General features: G+C 34.7%; 1 protein-coding gene across 1 annotated transcript in view; it reads right to left on the bottom strand.

Moving 5' to 3' along the window:
- Positions 1–13,337, bottom strand: part of LOC134536319 (uncharacterized) — a 66,356-nt gene extending 53,019 nt beyond the window's left edge. The window contains exons 1-2 of the mRNA XM_063376071.1: positions 13,224–13,337; positions 4,059–4,229 (exon numbers count right to left, since the gene is read on the bottom strand). Coding sequence (XP_063232141.1) covers positions 4,059–4,229; positions 13,224–13,337 — 285 coding nt within the window. The remainder of the gene's footprint in view (positions 1–4,058; positions 4,230–13,223) is intronic.
- Between the last annotated feature and the right edge of the window lie 8,743 nt (positions 13,338–22,080).

Raw genomic sequence — 22,080 nt, 5'->3', positions numbered from 1 at the left:
TTGTGTGTGGGGGCCTTATTATAGTAATGTCAGAAACACTGCGCACATTAATAAGCACATTGAAACAAAATTAAAGTGCAGAAAATTGAATATTCGATTAACTTTCCCATTGTTTAAGTGATTTACGCTTGAATGAAACATCAGGTGAAATATAGAACTACGCGCCTATTTTCGTAATAAATAAAACAAAATTCTGACACACGCCACAGTGACGTGGCGCCCGCGAACTTCCGTCGCGTCTGTTGCGCTCTTGTGATTTCAGCATAATCGTGTTGTCCCTCATATCTCTCTCTCTCTCACTCTCTCTTTCTCTCTCACTCTCTCTTTCTCTCTCACTCTCTCTCTCACTCTCTCTTTCTCTCTCACTCTCTCTCACTCTCTCTTAATCTTCAATACTATTGTAGTACTTTGGATACTATATCTAGGTTCCTGAGACATTAATTGGCTGGTACTTGTATTTAAATACTCTAAGAACTCCTCGAAGTTTACTGCAATATGTCCAACCTGGCATGGCCAGAATGCGTGCTAGGACGAACATAAACATTCATGCGACTCGAAACTTTGAAACGTTTTCAAAAATTTTAAATATTTAACTATTTCATAACCAAAGTTTTTACTTCAATGCCATAAAATTAAGCCTTAAAATGCTATTTAATAGCTTTGGCGCGTTTTTTTTTCCTCTCACGATATATTTTAGCCACTTATAACTGTGCTTCATACTCCTGTTGTTGTGGATAAAAGGTCAGTTTATTCTTACTTTTTTGTTTTTCATTGCAGTCTATTTATTGTTTCTTTTTACTATTTCCCCTTCCCTACTCCCTATCACTGCTTCCTCCGAGTTGTTACTTCAAAAGTTTCTTGGTTCAGTAGCTACTGTTATAAAGAACGCAATTTCTCACTTTCGTCTCTAATGACTATCTGTCTACGAGACGTTACGCCCAAAGGGTAAATAAATCTCTCTTCGTGAATTTTTTTAACACGAATTATATGGTGAGATTCATCAGTACAAAATATCAGGATAATCTCACAGAAATGAAGAGTGTTGTATCTTAGTATTTTTTTAAACAAATAAAAAGTCGTATAAATAGAGTGAACTCTTTGAATGGAACCGATTTAGAAGCACAAATTAGCAACAAAAAAAGGCTACACGATCGTAAAGAAGATTAAATTATTTCTGCCAAAATGCTGACACACTGACGTATATAGACAACTGTTTTTATAACACCAGTTATTGATAGCCTTTTGTGGTGGAGATTAATGATGTGTATTCAAGTGTGAACCAGTGTTGTGTACAGAAGACATTCGCATTACAAATGTCGGTAAAGAAAGGTTGAGCTTTATCGATGAATTCATCCATTTCTCTGGCAAAGGTTTTTTTATATAGGTACATATATAATTCAATACCAATTTTAAAATATTTTCATCAACGTTAATCTAACGTGAATTTTTCACGAATATTCAAAGTACGGTATCCAATATTTTTAATAATTAATATTTGATAGCACAATTACTTTCACCACGGAGGTCACCGCACTATAAAATATGTGACGTTACGAATACTCTGATAAATGAAAGAAGTCGGCATTCGAATGTCCTCAGATTGATCACACTTCACCCAACCCAAAAGAAAATAGGTAAGTTTTTAAAATTAAGTATCATTTTCCTTCACACGAGCGGTTCCGTGCTCCTAGAACTCGTACATTCAGCTAAATGGCCCAATCAGGTTATTTATTATCTTCCTAACAATATACCGAGTTAAAAAATATCTGCTCAGTTTAAAAACATATCATTATGTATTATCAGTATCATATTGACTTAGGAGTTGGAGCATCTGGCTGTACTTTTTTTTTTTTTTTTGTAAATTGAACAAAAAAATTTTTGTAAGATTATAAATATTTCTACATTTGTACAGTTACATGAAAACAACTACATCACTAAAAATAAATAATTTTCGCAGTAATAATTGGTTCGGGCTCTTAACCGGTCAATCATGCTTTGTGTTGTCCCAACACCTCCTATAGTTGCATTTATTATTTGTGAGCCTTTAAATGATCTGCGCACTTCAATAAGCACAACGAACAAAATAAAGTCAAATTATTGACTATTCGATTATCTTTTCCATGGTTTAAAAAATATATGTTTGAATGAAGCATCAATTGAAATATAAAATCATGCGCCAATTTCGTAAGAACTGCTCAGTATTATCTCTAAAAAAAAAAAGAATTTAATACATGCAAAAATAACCACGGTCACTTGTCGCATAAATGCGGCTCTTTCCGCAGAATTTTACGGCTCTCCAACTCACTGCGCTGCCACAGCACAGAAAAACATATGCCTTACGAAATCAAACGGCCCAATCACAGCGCACGTCCTCAACCTGCGCTCGCACCTACATCGCACCGCCCAGCACTCGCCCAGGTGCTTTTTATTGTAATAATTAATTAAAATAATTAGAGTTTATTTTTTATCAGTAGAGCTGTACTAACACCTACCGTATTTTTTTTTTTTACATTTACATGTTTTTTCCCCTTAAGTAGCCATTATTTTTAAGACTATGTTGAATTCGTGAATAAAATATTTTGATTTTATCTCTTTTTTATAGTCTTAAAATTCCATGTAGATACAAATAAAATACATGTTGCGGCGCTTTAAAAAAAGATTGGAGAAACGTTTCACTTAATATTTGGCTCATTTCACTCGAAATCATGCCGACCTCTGGTCTAGGATTAAATGTTATATTAATTTTAGGTAAGCTGTTATTATAGTTATGATGATAACACCTACTCTATATTTTAGAGAAAATTATTGATGGAAAGGAATTTTATGAATATTACTCTTTAATTATATTGGGGATATTTGATCATTTAATGTAAAAAAATATTAAATGCATCAAAACTACAGTTAGCACTTTGCAAAAAAAATTTCAAGTTATAAAAAATTGGCAATAAAATCACTTCTATTGCAATTTTTACCTAAATAGTAACAGTCATTGAGATGGAATATCATTTGAAGGCTTATGATTTATACACACTGAACTATTTTAAATTTTTTTGCTGCAAAAATTAATTAGGTACCAGTATTAAATATTATTATAAACTTGTGCAAAAATAATATTACAACAATACTATAAACAATTAGAAAGTATTCACATATATTTGCTTAAAGCAAAACTTGTATAATCCAATAATGTCATTTATATTAAGTAAAAAAAAAAAAAAAAAAACATTTCGTCTCCCGAGTTTTGAACCACGATCCTAAACCTAGTTATTCGTGCACTAAAACCAACTGAACTACAAGACTGACAAATGATTGCTAGGAAAATATATATTATAATTGTTGTGATACCAATCCTTAGGTTTTTTAAAACATGAAAATACTCTTTACGTTTGGTATCTCCCCTAATTTTTATGAAAGTGACCATATATTGGTTTATGTTCATATACGTGGGTCCGCCATCTTCCTGTGAAAATTTCGTTGCACTGTGCGCGCGCATCATAAAAATTCACCCTCACCAAGTATAACTTCAAAAAAAAATTACATTATTAACGATGGTTATTTATGAATTAATTAAAAATAATGAAACCAAAACCACCTAAGTAATGTAAGAAAAATAATTAAGGCGAGATCAGGTGCGAGACCCACCTTCTTGAGCAAGATGGCGCGCGCCTCCTGGTTCTAGAAAATAAAATGGCGGAAAATTATTAGAAACAGTATGGTGTCGGTGATGTCATATTCCAAGATAGCCAATTCCAAGATGGCGATCTGGGTCAAAATTTCCTAATATGGCATCCGCGGTCAATGTCAAGGTCAAAGGTAACGGTAAATGTAATCCAAAATGGCCGCCACGTCAACACAATTTGAAATGACAGGTGTATCTCCACAGCCTTAAGCCTGTGCCCGGACCTACGCAAAAATACTACTACTACTGTTAATTCAATTTTACTTCAATTTTCCATTATCAACGATGTTTATTTATGAATTAATTTAAAAAAAATGAAACCAAAACCACGTAAGTAATTTAGGGAAATAATGAAGGTGAGGGCAGGTGCGAGACCAACCTTCTTGAGCAAGATGGCGCGCGCCTCCTGTTCGCGGCTCTGCTGGCAGGCGTACATGAGCGCCGTGGCGCCCTCGCCGATGCTGTCGGCCGCCGGCTCCTGCCGCTCCGTCGCGACGCTCGTCATGCCGCCGCCGCCGCCGCCTCCGCCGCCCCCGAGCCCGCCGCCGTCCTGCGGGGCACACCGCACCGCGCCGCTCAGAAACACACAGTGTCGCAACTCAGTGCTTCAACTGACGCTCTTATTTCCTTTGGCGATCGGCGAACTGTGCTGTATTCATCGCCAACCTAACAACCTAGAAGCCTTTAACTTTTCAAAAGAAAATGTTGGCAACATTGATTCCCTTTTTTTTCAATTCTGGGATTATTTACCATAAATACAGATATAATGTCGAGTTCAAAGTATGAAAGGACACAAACCAGGGTAACTTCCAAGAAGCACTCTTAAGTTGCTTGAGGTTGTATATGCAATACAATTATTGAGTCTAGCCTTGAGTTAACAGAATACGTGAAATAACCGTAAATATAACTCTGCATATTTTTTTATACACCTGCTAATTTCGCATTATAATCTGACACCAGGATGAATTCCACAAACTTGCACGCAAATAAGTCGGTGTGTCTGTTGTCCACCGGTTGCTGATACATTTTACCTTACAGCCGGATTCCATGTGATTGAGAAACTTAAATTTTTTTTAACGTCATTACTGTTTTCTTGTCCTTCGAGAATAATCAAATGTTCTTAAGCTAGGCGGGAAATTTAAGAAAACCGTAACAGTAGGTTTTTGAACCTACTGATTTTACAATAGCGCATAGGACGGTCATGTGCATGAGAGGCAGGTCGTACGCATAGCAGGAAAATTAATGTATTGTATTTCCGTTACGGACGCATGGCGCAACAACCAATGAGAGTAGAGTATGAAGCCATTTTGGCGGGATTAGAGAACCGTTTATTATTTATCAATCATATTGTCGATAAATCGAGAAAATATTTGAGATATTAGGTACTATTCTGAGGTGTAACTCCTGCATTAAAAATTTATTAATGATATTACTTATAAATTACTATCAAAAATTGTAAATAAAAAATGTGTCGTGGATAGAATGGTTAACTAAAAATGTTATGTAATCCTTTATTTATTTATATTTTTAAAAAAAATGTGCTCACAAATTGCTGGTCAAATGTCACGGGATAATCATTTCGTAGTTAATATAGTATTTAATATAAACAATTACTAACACTGCCAACAGATTTAGGATACATTGCGAAATCTCATTGGCTGAAATTAACAGTACGATTCAATTGTGAATCGACTTCGCACAGATCGTGTGCACAGACGTGCGAATTGCCTTCTGTGCGCTCACTTGTATGTGTTTTTTTTTTTTTAATTTTAACACAGCCTTATAGCCCAAAGAGAACGCATTTCAAGTGTATAGTATCATTCGTGTCCCTCTCACCAAATAATGACACCTGGGGTGAAAGTAAATCAAAATGAATCACAAAATGACGCCTGAGGTGTTTCAAAGTAATTGCATACGAACTTTAATTATTTTTTTTTATAATTGCGCTGATTTGATTAAATACTTCCGTGCTCGCAGTTACTCCAAGTATTCTGGACACGATAAAAGGCCGTTTAATGAAAGTTTGGCAACAGAGCAACTCGGAAGATTACGCAGTGCTGTTTCCCGACTAGCTCGCGTTGGTCTGGGCTGCCGACGTGGCTAAGGTGTGGGGGAGTAGGGGGGAGGGAAGTGTTAATGGAACTGGCGCCTGATGGTAACAGCAGATAGTGAAAGGCGAGAAGACTTAATTCCTTCGCTTTCCCCGCGGGCTGCGGAATGGCCACCGTTTCAACAACGGCCACAAAAATATTGCTTATACGAGGGCTTTTTTTTTTTTTAACCTCCGATGGGCTATATAAAAATACAAATTTACATAACATAATAATTTTACTACCAACAGTTCAGCAGGGTCCTACTTATTTTTCTACATAATCGCCAAAACTATCGAGGCATTTTTCATATCGTAACACAAGCTTCTCGATGCCTTCTTCGAAGAAGTTAGCCGCCAGTGAATAGAGATACAGGGCCAGCGCCTGGGTCTCCCTCTCCCTCACGACGCCGCTGTGAGGCGGGTGAACTAATAGTGCGGCGCATTCTTTCCCACTGTTCGGAAATCTTGCGTAAGCCTTGACGCGGGAGCCAATGCGGCGCGTGATTAGTCCATCCGCTTGTCCAGTTGCGTTATGTCATTACCACGAATTCTGAAACATGCTGTAGATAAAACACTCTGTATACGGTGGTAATATGGTATTTTTTGTTCATGTAAACATAGCCAGCACGACACAACTCAACCGTACAATTAACCTTTTTAAAAAAAAAACTCGTTATTTCATCGTATGTTACGATTATATCATCATAAAATATGTTTACACACATAAAAAAAAGTAAGAGTCACAAACCTCAACTTCCCACACAAGGGCTCAAAATTCTCCGCAACCAGGTAAAAACAAATAATTGTACTCCTAAACAGTGACGTATATTTTGGCATGGTGCGAATGATCAGGTCTAAAGGTATAGTGGAATCTATATCCCACGAACGAATGCTCTTTTTAGACCAATTCATGGGAGGCACTAAGCTGTCATTCCTCACAAACTATTCTATTACATAACTTCATTTTCCTAACAACGACGTTAGCTAACCATTTAACGCTTTATTTCCTCATAAATGTATGCATCTGTCAAAATAATTTTTTTTTTGATAATGTTACCTGTCAGAGAAAAAAAAGCTCTCTCTCGTAGGCGATATACTAGGTGCACGAGTAACCGGCTCATGCTGCCATTGCTGCCAACTGTTGTCGCGGGTCGTGTGAAGAGGTGCCGTCTCTCGCCAGGTCGCATATCGATCCCTCGAAGGGGCACGGACTGTTTATCGCCTGCCCTAAATAAGCCCGGGACTGATGGGGGAAGGGTTGGGAGAGAGAGAGAATTAGGGTTAAAAAGGAGGGGGGGAGGACGCAAAGGTTCTATTCCGCACGGCATGGCGCGGATTATGCTAGCCCCTCCCTCTGCATATGCGTCCTCCCCTCCCCCTCCTCTTAAATGACTCCTCATGCCACCGACTCATTCGTCACCCAAACACGGGCACACGCCTCATTCGCACAATAGCCTTAATTCCCACGTGGCAAGACACGGCATAAAGACTGCTGAGACACTATGAAGTCTAGTGCAATTAAGGGGGAACAATTTAGAAGCTGGGCTAGTAAAATGCTTTATAACACTTAAATAATTAATTTTTAATTTTTTTTCCTTGGTTTTATAATTATCACAAAACTAAATGATTTAATGGGCCGTTAGGTCAAAACTTAGGAGAAAAAACCTAGTTTGATAAACCCACATTGATCTTCTGTCTATCTACCTGCAATATTTGTACACTTATAGGCTTAAAAAATCTTTGGCTGACCCGTTGGTAAACTGGGTGACAAAGTGTATGTTGCTTTGACGACAATACTTTTCGGTACTCACTGCAATTCTTTGCCATGTTTTATTTCTTCATTATACCGTTATTGATTTGATGCGCGATTTTAAAAGTAACTAGAGGTAGATCATAGAAAACATGCGATATTTAAATTTTGGCTTTCGATCGTCAGTACTCGCACCATCTGTAAACAAACACAGAGGAAATTTGAGAATTACAAACACAATTCCCGTTTCTCCTTTAATTTAATGGAGCCGTCCTCCGAAGCGTAACTGGTTGCATGTCGGGCTACGATGTGAAGGTTTCTGGGTTCGAGTCTCGGGTAAGACATGGACGTAAATTTGTAATCGTCTAAATTAAAACTGCCGAACTAAACTGTCAAATAACAAATACAATAATAAGGAGAATAAGTGGCTGCTTGGTGATGAAAATCACCAGCCAGACTAACATTTAATAACAAAAAATTATAGTTTTTAAAAAATATTCACATTACAGAGTAGACTACCCCTGTTTGAGTCCTACTTAGGTTCACCAGGATTTCCGAAAATAAATCCAGGCCACTGCTGGGATGGCTCCTCACTATATGCAATAGCCGATTTATTTCCAGCATCCCTGCAATGTGTCACTTCGAGAAAACCGTATCTAATGACCCATAATGATGACTCAATTTGTCAGGTAATTTAAGACATTAACATTTGCCAATATTTTTTTTAAATAGTAAATTTCACATTTGGCGAAAATAAAATTCTACAAAATTCAAATTGAAATGCTCATACATGATACCCCACAATTCAAAGTTAATCCTAGAACAGTGGATTTGCATATTAAACGGTCCTAAATGAAATAACCAAAAAAAGTCGTAGGTTTTGAGTAATAGGCATTTTTTTTTTCAGAAGTTTTAAAATACCCACCCTACACTTTCAATAGTGTGACTACACATTTTTGGTAAGCGCAATCATGAATAACCATACTAATGATAATAATTCAAAATTAAATCATACCGTACTTTTTTTTTGGGGGGGGGGGGGGAAGGCACCAATTCTTTGCAAGACATACATGGCAAAAAAAATTAATCGGGTAGCTTTGAATATTCATACTGTAAAAAAATAATTCTCACTTAGCAAGTTGTTTGCTGAAAAGTGCCTTATTTTCAAGTAACTTGCTAATATATTAAATTTAAAATAATTATATATTTTTTCCGAATAGAATGCGAGTATCACCGTATGCCACGTTCCGCGTGTTTTGTTGAGAAGAATTTCCGAGTCATAAAAGAGATCGACCCTGTTCTCTCGGAACTACGGACACGTTTGAATTTTACTGTTCGGCTTCGAGGACCTTGGAGCGAGGCTCGAATACGGACCAGCCCGCGCCGATGTTAGAACGCTAAATTTGTCTAGGAATTGAAGCTTTGTTGCGGCCATAAAGGACGGCGGATGAATAATTCACGAGCGTCTTCGGCGTTCCCCGATGAACGCGCCGTGTTTAAGGGGGCAAGGTAAGGATTTGGTATCGTAATTTGTCTGCTTCCCCCACCGGCCTTTTCCTTTTCGAGCTCCCTCTCTTTCTGCACCCTGCGATGAAGCGGCGTGACCCCGTTATGCCCTCGTGATAACACCCACCGCGCCCCTAGCTTGTTTTCTTCGCTGCCGTGTGGCTTGCCCTCGTTCCGTCCAAGTGGGCGGGGCCTGGGAACACGTGTCGCAGGTGCCCGATCTCTGACGGGAAGCCTACGATTCACTCATCCTTCTGGACATACCCGAATACTCACGTTGGCAAGCCTTCTTTCAACAGACGAGAGGCAAACGCCCGATCGTGCATCTTCGTTTTTTTTTGTTTATTGTAAATAAATATGCAACTAATGAAAACTAATGGTCAATTAGGTTATGTTAGCTACATTATAAATACTTCAAAACATTGTGTATGGTTGATTTGGTTAGGATAGCTACATTAAAAATACTGTGAAATCATGAAAACGGTTTCCTAGCGCTGGATAGCTACATATTAAAAAGTTATTTGCTAAGCAACCATAAAATGATTTTACAGTTTTTTTAATGTAGCTATACTTACCTAATATAACCAACCATCCACAATGTTTTAAAGTATTTATAATTACTTCTTGCTAATTTTAAGAAAAGAAGGCTTGCCAACGTGAGTATTCGGGTATGTCCAGAAGGATGTGTGAATCGTAGGCTTCCCATCTCTGACCCGTTCAGATCAGGAGCACCAACTCTCACAGATAACATCAACGAAAACTAATTTCTCGATCTCCCTCGCTTACTTTGTATTGTGCCATTATTTGTCTTCATTAGGGCTCATCTTCATACACATTTTTTTTGTAGCTAATTTTTTAAAATTTCATTAAAAAAGAAATTCAGAAATGAGAAAATAAAATATGCTTAGTGCCCAAGGATTATCCAGCTGTGCGGAAACTCAAAAATTAAATTATAGCCAGCGATAAAAAAAATCAGTTTGGCAGGTAGTTTAAGTAGAACATGTAGTTCGTAGCTGGCGACAAAAATTCTACTAAACACAAAATCAAATGCTTATGCATGTTATCCCAGAACTCAAACGTCAAGCCTAGAAGAGTTTATTAGCCTATTAATTAAAGTCCTGAATGAAACAACCAAAATTTAAAAAAAAAGTTGTAATTTTTTAGTAATACGCATTTTTTTTTTCAAAAGTTTTAAAAACCCATTCTACACCATTTTATTCAATAGTGTGACCACACATGTTTGTTACGCAATCATGAATAACCCTACGATTTATAACAATTCAAAATAAAATCATACATACTATACTTTTTGTAAAACAAATTCTTTGCAAGACATACATGACAAACTATTGTAATTGGATAACTTTGAATATCCATACTGTAAAAAAATATTACCATGCTAACTTTTTTGTCTAGCATTTTATTCACCTGGAGATCGTGTTTTAAAATCGTGTCTAAAAATATAAAAAAAGGCGGAAGCAGATAAGCGGTATTATCAAAGGCAACGTGGGAATAAACCATCAAAAGAGGCGCCAACAAGTGCCAGCGAAGGGATTCGAAAGTACAGGCCGCTGGAAAAAAAGGCTTTTTTTTTTCATTTATGATCACACCCGCATCCTTACTATCCTCAATTATTTTCTCTTGTTCAGTAAAAAAAATGCTAATAATTTATCTCTGTCTACACATAATAAGCAAGAAGTTTCACTTCTGTCGCGCTTGGACTCCACACACACTTTCTTCTTCTTCTTCTTCTTCTTAATTATGAGCAAAATAAAGAGAATATAGCCTAAGATTTCTAAGTATTTAATTTTTACCTAAATATTATTGTTATCAAGTATACTAGCTACGTCTCTGTATTCTGTGCTAACTTCATCGTGAATGATGAAGCATCTAAGCCAAGAAAGTTCTTATTTTTAACCTGAATCAATTATTTCGAAGTGACTCGTTTGTTTCCCTGTGATTATTATTTTTTGTTTGTGATCTTGACCGCTGAATACTGCATAGAACCAGGAGCCTTGAATTAAACAAGACCCCTTACTTGAAGTCATTTATTATTTTCTTGTAGACGTACTTTTAAACGATATCCACCTAAAACTAGATCGTGGGATTCACTGCGCTGCTAGTCTTCCACATCGCAAGCCAGTGGCTTCTGGCAGCGCCAATATGACCCTTAAGGCTCGGTCTGACACACCAGTTGATTTGTTCTTCATTTATATATTTTTAAGGCATATTTCTTTGATTTCAAATCAAAACCTTCTTCAAATGTGTTGTTCTGTCACAAATAATGTCAACAGATATTCACTAACACTGTAATTGTTCTTTTTTTTTTTTAAATGGAACGTAAATATTAAAGTAAAACTACAGATATTTGTAAATTTGTTAATTTACATAAAAACAACTGGTGTACTAAAAAATTGAGTTTGCAATCAAACTGAGTTTAGATTCTTTCCCGGACGTTTGTGCTGTGTGTTGTCCCATGTACCTCCAATAGTTGAAGTTATTTGTAAATCATTTCTGGAATAACTTTCCAGTATTAACTTCACACATTTATAAACACAATAAAAAAGGTCCAATGATTGAATATTCTATTATCATTTCTATGGTTTAAAAAAATTATGCTTGAATGAAACATAAATTAAAATATAAAATTATGCACCAATTTTCATATTAAAAAGGCCTACTCAGAATTATCTCGACAAACGTATTTCACAGCCATGATGTACAAAGTTACAATATCTTTATTGAAGTATTATACACTATTTATTTGCAACAGGTTTCCAAAAGAATATTTTGTAAAAGTACAGAAAATTTTGTAACATCATGGGCGTAAAACGTAGCGAAAGTGATAATATTTACGAAGACTTAAGCGAATTTTTACTTCCACTATATTACACTACGTTATATCTGTTTAAAATATTTGTGACTAATAACAACTGCAAAAGGAGGCATCGTTTTAAAATTATAAAAATAGCTTTTAAATAAAAGTACGAAAAAATAAATATAAATAAACGACATGGCGTATGAGCCCAAACCGTAACGTTAACTTTTACTGTTACATCCAAAAATGGACGCCATCCTGATACTTTCGGGTTCGATTCCCGATCAGAACAGGTAATTTTCACACGTGAAAAATTTCACTTTCCCGCATTCAGGACTCGGGTGTTGTGTTGTCATTTTGCCTCTGTAATGCGGAAGGCAGTGACAACCATTGCAGAATAATTTCTCGCCTAGTTCGCCCGGGTCACGCTATGGTAATCTCCACTTGGCGATGACTGGAGGTCAAGCCCAGCCTCCGGGATAATCACCTAACCATCATCATCACACCACAAATACGTTTTAGTGTTTTTTTTTGTCTGTACCGTGCCAGTTTTTCCAATAATCTATACCATTGATCGAAACCAATTAGGAGAAATTCTTGGCTTCTGAATTGATGTTACATCATTTTCAAGGGTGTATAACAACTGAGACCTATTTTTCCCTAACCTAACTAAAATTACGTGGAAGCCTCTAAGTGCGACCCAGGTCGAAGCCTTTACGCCTAGTCATGCCGGGTTTCAACTATGCAGAAAGGGTGGCATGCAACGTGTGCTTTGTTCGGGGATTGGCCAGCCATGGCAGCATTGATGCCATGACTTAACTCTCCTATTTTAAACTCTAGACTATAACTAGTTAAGATGGGCCCAGGTGAAAACCCTGCTGGGCTCAATCATGCGGGGTTAAACACTGCAAGCTTTAAGCAGGCTGTGATTGGTCCCTGAGGTTGTCTCTGATTGGAGGATCGTCTTGCCAATCAGGTGCAGGTGCAGCAAGGCAATGTTGGTAACTACTGCGTGGTATGGTTTAAAATTCTTTCTAGAAAAAAAAATATTTTATTTTATTTTGCCTTTTATATGATGATTTTAATAGCCAGGTAAATTTAAATAATTTTATTCTGGTACAAATTAAACCATATCACATAGCAATTAGTAAAGTAGAATTTATACCTAAAAATTTCCAGTTTTTTTATTCCATTTAATTCTCCTCAGTATGTGATATATATATATAGTGGAAGTTCAGCCACTCAGAAAGTCGGCAAGTTAGCCAGCCGTGGGTAAGGTAAATTCAAAACCTCGACCTGGAACGGTGCGCATGCACCCTTAAAGCCCCAATGAAACGGACAGAGGCGAGTCTCCGGCCGCCAAGAGCGGGCGAGGTACCTCCTTCTTGCGGCGCAGGCAGGAGTTGAACTTGGTCCAGTCGGGGCCGGCGGACAGCAGGCTGTGCTGCAGGAAGTGTCTCCGGGGGGGTCCCGCCTGCAGTCGCGCGTACATCCGTGGAGCCGGAGGAGGAGAGGTAAGGACCTCCGGGCGCGAAGGACTCGGTCGGCGAGACTGAGGCGCGAGATCGTTCTGCTTTGCAGGACGACCCACTAGCCGCGTCCACTCAAGGAGGAGGGGGAGAAGGAAGGGGTTGTGTTGGCGGTTCACCCTCCCCCTCCATCAACCCCCCCCCTCCCACCCCGCCCCTAGCCGGGGAGCAAGGTCGGCGCCACGTGACTTCCGGTCGGCACACTTCCCCCGCATCGATCCCCGACGGGGGCGGGCGAGGGAGAAAAGAAAAAGACGTTGGTTCGAATCCTCGGTGGTGCGACGGCTATAACCAACCAGTTCCTTATCACAGACCGAGGGTCCGTTCCTTACTCAGTTAATCTCAGCGGAAACTTAACACCCTCGTTGATTTTCTTCGTCCAGCTTTGTCTGCGACCAAACCAGCATTCTGGCCGAGTAAAATACATTATTTAAAAAAATATATATATATATCGTATTAAAACCATTTGCCTTGTGTTGGCCGCTTGATAATTTGTCTCATTACTTAGCGTGTTGCATTTACTGTGCATTCATTGTACTTATTTAGCCCGTCTAAGAGCTTAAAACTTATCACAACCTTCACCAATGGATATAATATAAAATTTTAAAATATTATTTACGAGAATAAAAATGGATTTTAATTTTAAACTTGTCATTATGAAAGTTTAGTTATTTAGTTTTAAACAAACAGTTTTAGAACTTAATTTTCATACAATTTTAATACAATTTTATTTATATTAGAAAAAAAACATTAAAAGCTATACAATGTACAGGTTGAAAAATATATCAATTACCAAAAATAGCATGCGAACAATGTAAATGTATATTAACCTTCATTAAAGGACAGAATACATCATCAAAAAAAATAAAGTTCACTAAAAGAATTGCAAATATATATATATATATATATATATATATATATATATATATATTTACGTTCAAAATACATACTTATTATAAAATATCCTCTTATTTATTAAAAACGCGCGAATAACATTTTTACAAAGAAAGTAAATGACGATTGATTGCATTAACTAATTAATATGATTTTGAGATTTCTATGAATTCTGATTTTCACACTATGCTCTAATATTAACTATAAATATATTATTCTTCGAGACTTTCCTTTTAAATGTACAGTAGATCTTTATTTTTCAGCAAATATAAATCCGTTTATTTAGGAAAAACCACTTACCACACGTAAAATGAAGTTGACGTCACGAGCTTACTTAAAAATAAGTGCTCTAAATACTTTCAGGTTGTTGGGAGAGAACGTTAAGTTACCATGAAACAGTAATGTAATTACATTTATTTTAAATTTTGTTATTAATATTACGTAATAGATTAATTATTACGATAGAAAATGTTAGGTGTAAATGAATGAAAGTCAGATATTTGGTGAAAACCTGCCATTGGATGTAATAAATAAAATAAATTACCTAAAGCCTTTATTTATTGACGAAAAACCAAATTCTACGACGCCAGCATGTACCCCTGAAAAGTTCTGAAAGCCACTCGAAAAACTGTTAGTAGTTAGAACGGGGTAAGGACGGATGCCTCTCAGGGGGTCTATTCGCTACTTTTTAGGGTAACCTTATCTCTAAGTTAAGGTGAGAAAAGACGAAAAAAGAAGTATCAAAAATGGTTATAAAACGTATATATAATAAAATGTGTATCACTGATTGAACGTCTAGTAAATATAACATGCAAATTAAATTTATATAAGAATGTAGCATATTTAAAAGCCTGAATTTTAAAATATTAATATAAGAATTTTTATGCATACTTTTAATTCTATTACAATCAAATTCGTTATTTAATTCCAAATTACGACACAATATTCTACTTAATATCTAATCAATTTTAAGAAAAACGGATACAATCAGGTATTGATGCAGAGAAAGTTATAAATTTAATAAGACCTAAGATCTACTTGTTGGTGAAAAATAAAACTTGCCATCCACTATAACTCGAAGGTATTAAAAGTGGACACCATGTTTAATGTCATTCCTTACTATGTGAAATTTCTAATTAATTGAATTAGTTTTTTTTACTAAATTTTATACAATAAATGCTATCGTAATTCAGAAAACCAGAAACTTGAAAACTAGACCTGGAGAACTGAAATATCTTGCTGAATAGTTTCACAAACATATTTCTTTTTTTTTTTCCTTCAGCATCTTTTCTTGATCAATCTCGATTAAATTTCGAATATCATTTCTTAAATATTAAAGAGTAGTTGAGATCAACTACTACTTTGCGGAACATCTAATACCATGAATTTTCATTTGCAAATTTGACTGCAAAGCGTCTGTTTGTAAGATAATTAAAACATTTATATATATATATATATATATATATATATATAATTCTGTGTGTGTCAAAGACGATCATCATGATTGAAAACTACGTGGTTTTTTCAGAAATAAAATTTTTAGGAATATAATTCATAAAATTCAACTGTCATTAATACTTCAAGAAAATATATACCGATAAATGGTTGAACACACAGGTATACCACCATTCGCTTAATTTAAATATTTTATGTTCCAAAGCAAATTTTTTTAAATGTTTTAAATGTTTGTTTGAGCTTTATTTATAACATATTGGAATGATAATGCTACAGTTACTAAAAACTAAAACGCTACAAAACTAAAAAAAAGAGTGCGTGAGAAGTTATACTTTTTTGGCATCATTAAAAAATAGCTTTTAATTGCATGCAAATAATTAATTACAATAAAATAATAAAAGAGCCGGAAAAAGATATTCAACACAGTCAATAAAATTCAGTTTGAATTTGAAAAATTAAATAAATAAAATTTAGAGAATAATAAATATATATGAATAATTTGTACTAAATATTATAAGATTCTTAATTTTAAATATTAAAAATTGATTATTTAATATTTTAAAAGAAAATAAATAAATTTAATAATAAATTCAAAAATTTAATTTCAGTTTATTCATTTTTTAATATTTATTGTTTTCTTAATTTAATATTCACTTTTAATTTTTATCAAAAAGTTTTCATTAAATTAGTTCATTTATTTTTAAAAATATTTATTATTAATTCAGTTTAATAATAAATAATAAAATTAATATTTTAATTTTATGATCGATTTTAATTTTCATCACAATTTTTTTATTAAATTTATTTCGTAAATATAAAATAACCAATAATAAATATTTAACATTAATAATATTTAGTATTAATATTATTAATAATAAAATTCTAATTTATATCAATAAATAATACATACGGATAGTTAACCTCAATTATAAAGAGCACTTGAAAAAGTATAAAGGCACAATTTTTTTTACTAAAAGTAAATAATATTAATCAAAATTTATTAGCACATATATAATTCGCACTTGTATGAAACTAAAACACGTGTTGTGAATGTAAAAACTAGAAACATGTGGATAAATATTATAAATATGAAAACAGTGATCAGAGGCGACGAGCGTGCCAACATGCGCGACTAATAGAGGTTATATTTATATTTTGTGGGTAGCTTTTTTTAAAACTTAATGGGCGGTTTAGCGGGCAGCTTCAACCTGTTAAATTTATGTTACAGTGATGCGCGCGCATCTTAAAATTTCAATCTCATTATTTTTTTCATAACGCACCTAAAGAAGTATAACTTTAAAAAAAAAAATTTTGCAAAACTCCGTTCCCCCGGAGAAACCCCCGGAATGGCCACCATTTGGGGAGCCAAGAAAAGAAACGGGCTCCCCATTTGGAAGCCACCTGGAAGGTTTTTTTCTGTTCCACCCACCGTTTCTTTGGTAGCCTGACTTGTTACAAGGGATTGAATTCCTACCAGAGAAAATGCCAACATTTTGTCTGGGCAATCCGCCTTGGAGGAGCCGGGGCGCGAACCCGGGTCCTACAAGTCACAAGGCAGGCGCTCTACCCCAGAACCAGAGTGGTAGAGCGGATACTTGCAGTCGTCTTAACACTGACATGATGTTATTCTACGAGTTTACTGTAGTTTCGTGTGTCAATAAGATCTAACCTCGGTAAAGAACAAATTTATGCATTCTTATGTTCTTCGTTCAACATGAATTGCGTAATTTGTATAACTAGTCTGGCAATTTATTAGTTGATTTTCTGCAAACAAACTTACAGTCCTGCTGAACAATAATTATAGAATAATAAAAAATTGATTGTCTGTAAAGTCGGTTTACGGACGATAGTTTAACGTGACAACGTCATATCAAAACATTTATTAAATGATTGCATACTTTTATGAATAAAATTGAATCATTTTTATTGTATTATCACTATTTTGTATGGATACAAAGAAGGAGTGAAATGAAATCTACAATTTAATTGATAAATTATTTTTGATTTGCACTCATTAATTCAATTATTTTTATTACTTTAACGAAGAGATTATTTTAACTATAACTTTTATACATGTTTGCTATTTAACTTCAAGATCGTCGAGAATGTTTTACGCTTTCTCGCAATTACACATTTAACGACGAAGTTTGTTCGTCGTGAAATTAAACGTAGAATCTAATAAAAATGCCCTTGCAGTTAATAAAATAAGTATTAGTAAGTTTAAGAAAGAATTTCGGTTTTAATCTCCAACCCAGACGCTCTTGGTGCGCTGGGGCCGAGATTAAAATTCGTCGAAAAGGGTATAGATAACGAGATTCGTTCGGTTCGCGTCCGTCACCGTAGAAGGCAGCACCGTAGGGGAATAATATTATTTAGTTTTTATAATACGATTTTATAACAAATACGCATCCCAAATACACCAAACTCATTTATAAAGTGTTACAATATTTTTCAAAACATTGTGCAAAAGATCCCGGGTGTAATTTGAATTATTATGTGTAACTGTAAAACACCATTGTTCGTACAAAAACGTATTTGAAAATTCAACATTACTTTTAAATAACCGTTCCTACTGATTGTGCTGAAAATCGGTGGACGATCGTTAAATTACATAATATTAATAATTCAAACGACGAAAACATGATTGAAAAGTCAAATCGATGGTTGTTCCAATCGAGTGGAAGAGAGATGTGGCGCAAGCGTACAATGATCGTAACGGGACACATCGTAGTGGGACAATGTGCGTTACGGGACACTTTTTCGTGCGCGCAGCCAGCGTTCATCGATTTATTAGACGTTGTCACGTCAAAAAATATGTAAAGATCTTGCACTGTCGATGGTAAAGTTATTTTGAAATAAATTTTAGATATTAAAAGAGTGTGTTTAGTTAAAATATATGTGTGCATGCAAGCATGAAGTTATTTTATAACATTTTATTTAATTGGTTTTAAAGCCACAGAAAAGTTAACCCTGTTATTTCAATTTTTTTTACTATGCTTAATATGCGCAGCTAATACTGGAAAGCTATTCAAACAACTGTTTGCAAATAGGCATTTTCAAAATCTTAAATTAAGTTCTATAAACAATGATAGTGTTGGAGATGTCAAATTAAAAGATACATTTCATACTGACATCGCCGGAATTTTAGTTAATGATAGTATTGACCTTAAATCTATCAATTTCTGATGGCTAAGAATTTAGATGACACTAGTTTTGTGAGATTTGCTTACTTATTGAGAAATATTCACATTATTTGAATACAACTATATTTCATTGGAACTTACAGTACTCCTGAGTGCAGAATTCTTGGTAATAGCTTACATCAGGGTTAAGCAGGAGCATAAATGTTTTTTTTTCATACAACTAATCCCTCAGAAACTTAATTAAACTATCGGGATTATTAAACATGAACTTCTTTGAGTATACAACTACAGAAAGTTTTAATTTAATATTGGTGCACATCGCAATGACATCGCTATTTAATTATTTGTCATTTTAATTGTTACAAAAATTGGAATTCCGTGTTTTTATTTTGGATGTGTAATATTTCTATGTGTAATAGTACCTATTAAAAGGGTATTATGTTTTAACTGTTACAGTATCAACAGTTTATTTAAAGTTGTGTATGTTTAATTTCGTCCAAAAAAAATTTTTTTTTGTGCAAAAAAATATCCTACAACAAAAGATTTCACTTTTCTTATAATTTTGTTCTTTTAATTTATTATGTTCGAACCTTTCCTTCAGTTCAAAAATTTAAGTATATTATGAAATTAAATTCTGCATACATACTAAACTTGATATTTTGAGATTATTACGAAATAATATATAATTTTCTTAATACTTTTTTTAATTTACGGAATTCAAATATCAAATGCATACTTTAATTAAGACGAAAATTTGATTTTTCAGTACTTTTACAAAAGATTCTATTGGAAACCATTTGACAAGGAATAGTTTGCAATTCTAAAAGAAAGATATTATAACTTTATACACCACATAGATTTGGTTATTTTTGCACATCTGAAATACGGTTTATCAAGGTATAACTGAATATTTCTTACAAAAATTGGCTAATAATTTTATACTTCAATTGACGTGTACATTCGGCAATTTTTTTTAAACATGGAAAAGATAATCGATCAAATATTCAACAATTTGTCTTTCTTTTGTTTTACCTTGCTTAATATACACAGTTAATACTGGAAAGCTATTTAAACAAGGGTTTTAAATATTTAATATTTAAACACAAAACAAAAATGGTAACTCTATTTTGTAGTGATACAGTTATTTTCATGTAAATGTACAAATTAACAAATATCTAAGTTTATATGAATACTTCTGTTCCATTATGTATTCTTTACACTACTTCGAGAAAAAAGCAGCTGTACTCATTCCATGGAGTGTATAAGAAAATATGGCAGAATTCCGCCTCGCCCTTTGAAATTATGGCAGTTTTAAGTTATAGTACTTTTCCGCCTTTTTCGAAGAGGCCAGGCGGAATACTGTCATTATGGTAGTTTTCCAGTATGGTAATCTTCCGTCGCCCCATTTAGTTACAGTTCTGTCATTGTGGAGGGAATTCTAATGTGCCCACTAGATTATTCTGCCGTCTGTTAACAGTATTTTTTTTTTTGCAGCTTGAAGAAAGTTTTCTTAGTTTTGCGGAGAACTGAACTAACGCTATGTAAAACATTCCCCCCCCCCTCCCTCTACTTTCCTGGGTTTTTGAACGCGGAGACTTATTACACAGGGTTTCAGAATTCGAGATAAGTAGGCGACTTGAAAGAAGGGATTATCTTTAATTAATGCCCTGCGTGCGTGACGACAGTGGGATCAATGAACTGGAGAGAAAGAAAAGGAAGTGTACCGAGTGGATGAAGGGGGAAGGAGAAGGAGAAGGGAAGGGCAGTACTCCCGGTAGCATGGTTAATAGTGTATAAGGTTCAACGACAAGGATTATCAATTGGGGGGGGGGGGGGAATTGCCAAATGCCTGTTAACTTTAGCTGGATGCGAGACCTAGAAAGTTTTTCAGCGTTCCCTTGTCTGGCTCGATTTGAATGTTTTGAGTTTTTATCTGCATGTGATCAATTCTCAGAAATAATCAATGAAGTGGTTGCATGGAATGTGTTAAACAGTTACGAGGTGCAACTAATAGTTCAATAGTGTGTATGTGTGTTTGTGTGTGTGTATATATATATATATATATATATATAAAATTGACGTTCTGAATTTATTTTGCTTTAACTATTTCCTCTGCTTTGAAGAGTGTCACACAGTCAATTAAAATGTGTATCAAAGATACGTAAGATCCCTTCAAGAAGTCATTAGTAAATTGGTTATCATCGCAGTCATAGCTATGATATAATTTTAAGAAAACTGATTACTAAAAAGTATTTGTTATTAATTTAAATTATCATAATGTACTAAAAAATCATTCTCCGAAAAAAAATATGTAGTACATTAAATACTATGTGGTTATTTTACGATTTGTTCTGATATGAAGTAAATTCAACTCAACTTTCTATAACAAATAAAATTTTAGGTAAGAGTAAACTACATTGCAGCCTGTGTTTTCCATGCAGCCTGAAATGTGTTCCTTGCTGTTTCATAATCTGGTAGGGCTTTCTCCAAAATGTGCCATAAAACTATAATTCACTTAAGTTACTGTTTGAAAATGTTTTGCTTGTTCGACAGTTCACTCATGTCATGTCAAAGAAACATTAGGAACTTATTATAAAAAAAATACCTTTTTTTTAAACACGTTACATCTTCAAAACCAATTCTGCGCACAGCTTAAATTCAAAACGTAACATTAGAGAGCCAATATAATGACCTAGCTTAGTTTATTTTATTGCATCAACTATCTCTTTTGTGTACAATTTTGCAAAACTATATTGAATATTGCATGCTTTTATTTGATGAATACTGTCACTTGTAAACAGCTGTAAATATCGTTTCACTACAAAAACACGTCAACAGTGTTTTATTTAATTATGTTAACAGAATCCTCGAGTAATGTTTTAATAAACTAAAATACAATTTTTCTGGCATACGTGACGAAATTAATGTACACTTACCTTCATCATACATTAGACTAAAAAACAACAGCCCTATTGGTATACTACAATAGGATATAAATTGATCAGCTGGATGTATATGAAATGTATTAATTTTTTTTTACTTACCTGATCATTTTCTTTTCTCAAAAGCGACGCCTAGTTGATCACCTTTCATCCGTCATGTCAGCCTTAGGGATCATTTTCATTTATAACTCTTTCGCGCCTACTGTGTTTTCGTCGACGGAGAACTACTGTTGCTGTACAGTTCAGTTAACGCCCCTTTCATAAATTCTGCG

This window comes from Bacillus rossius, chromosome 10 (assembly GCF_032445375.1).
Source record: "Bacillus rossius redtenbacheri isolate Brsri chromosome 10, Brsri_v3, whole genome shotgun sequence".
NCBI classification, from domain to species: Eukaryota; Metazoa; Arthropoda; class Insecta; order Phasmatodea; family Bacillidae; genus Bacillus; species Bacillus rossius.
Note: the sequence above shows the minus strand (reverse complement) of the source record. Positions and strands in the feature narration are given on the sequence as shown.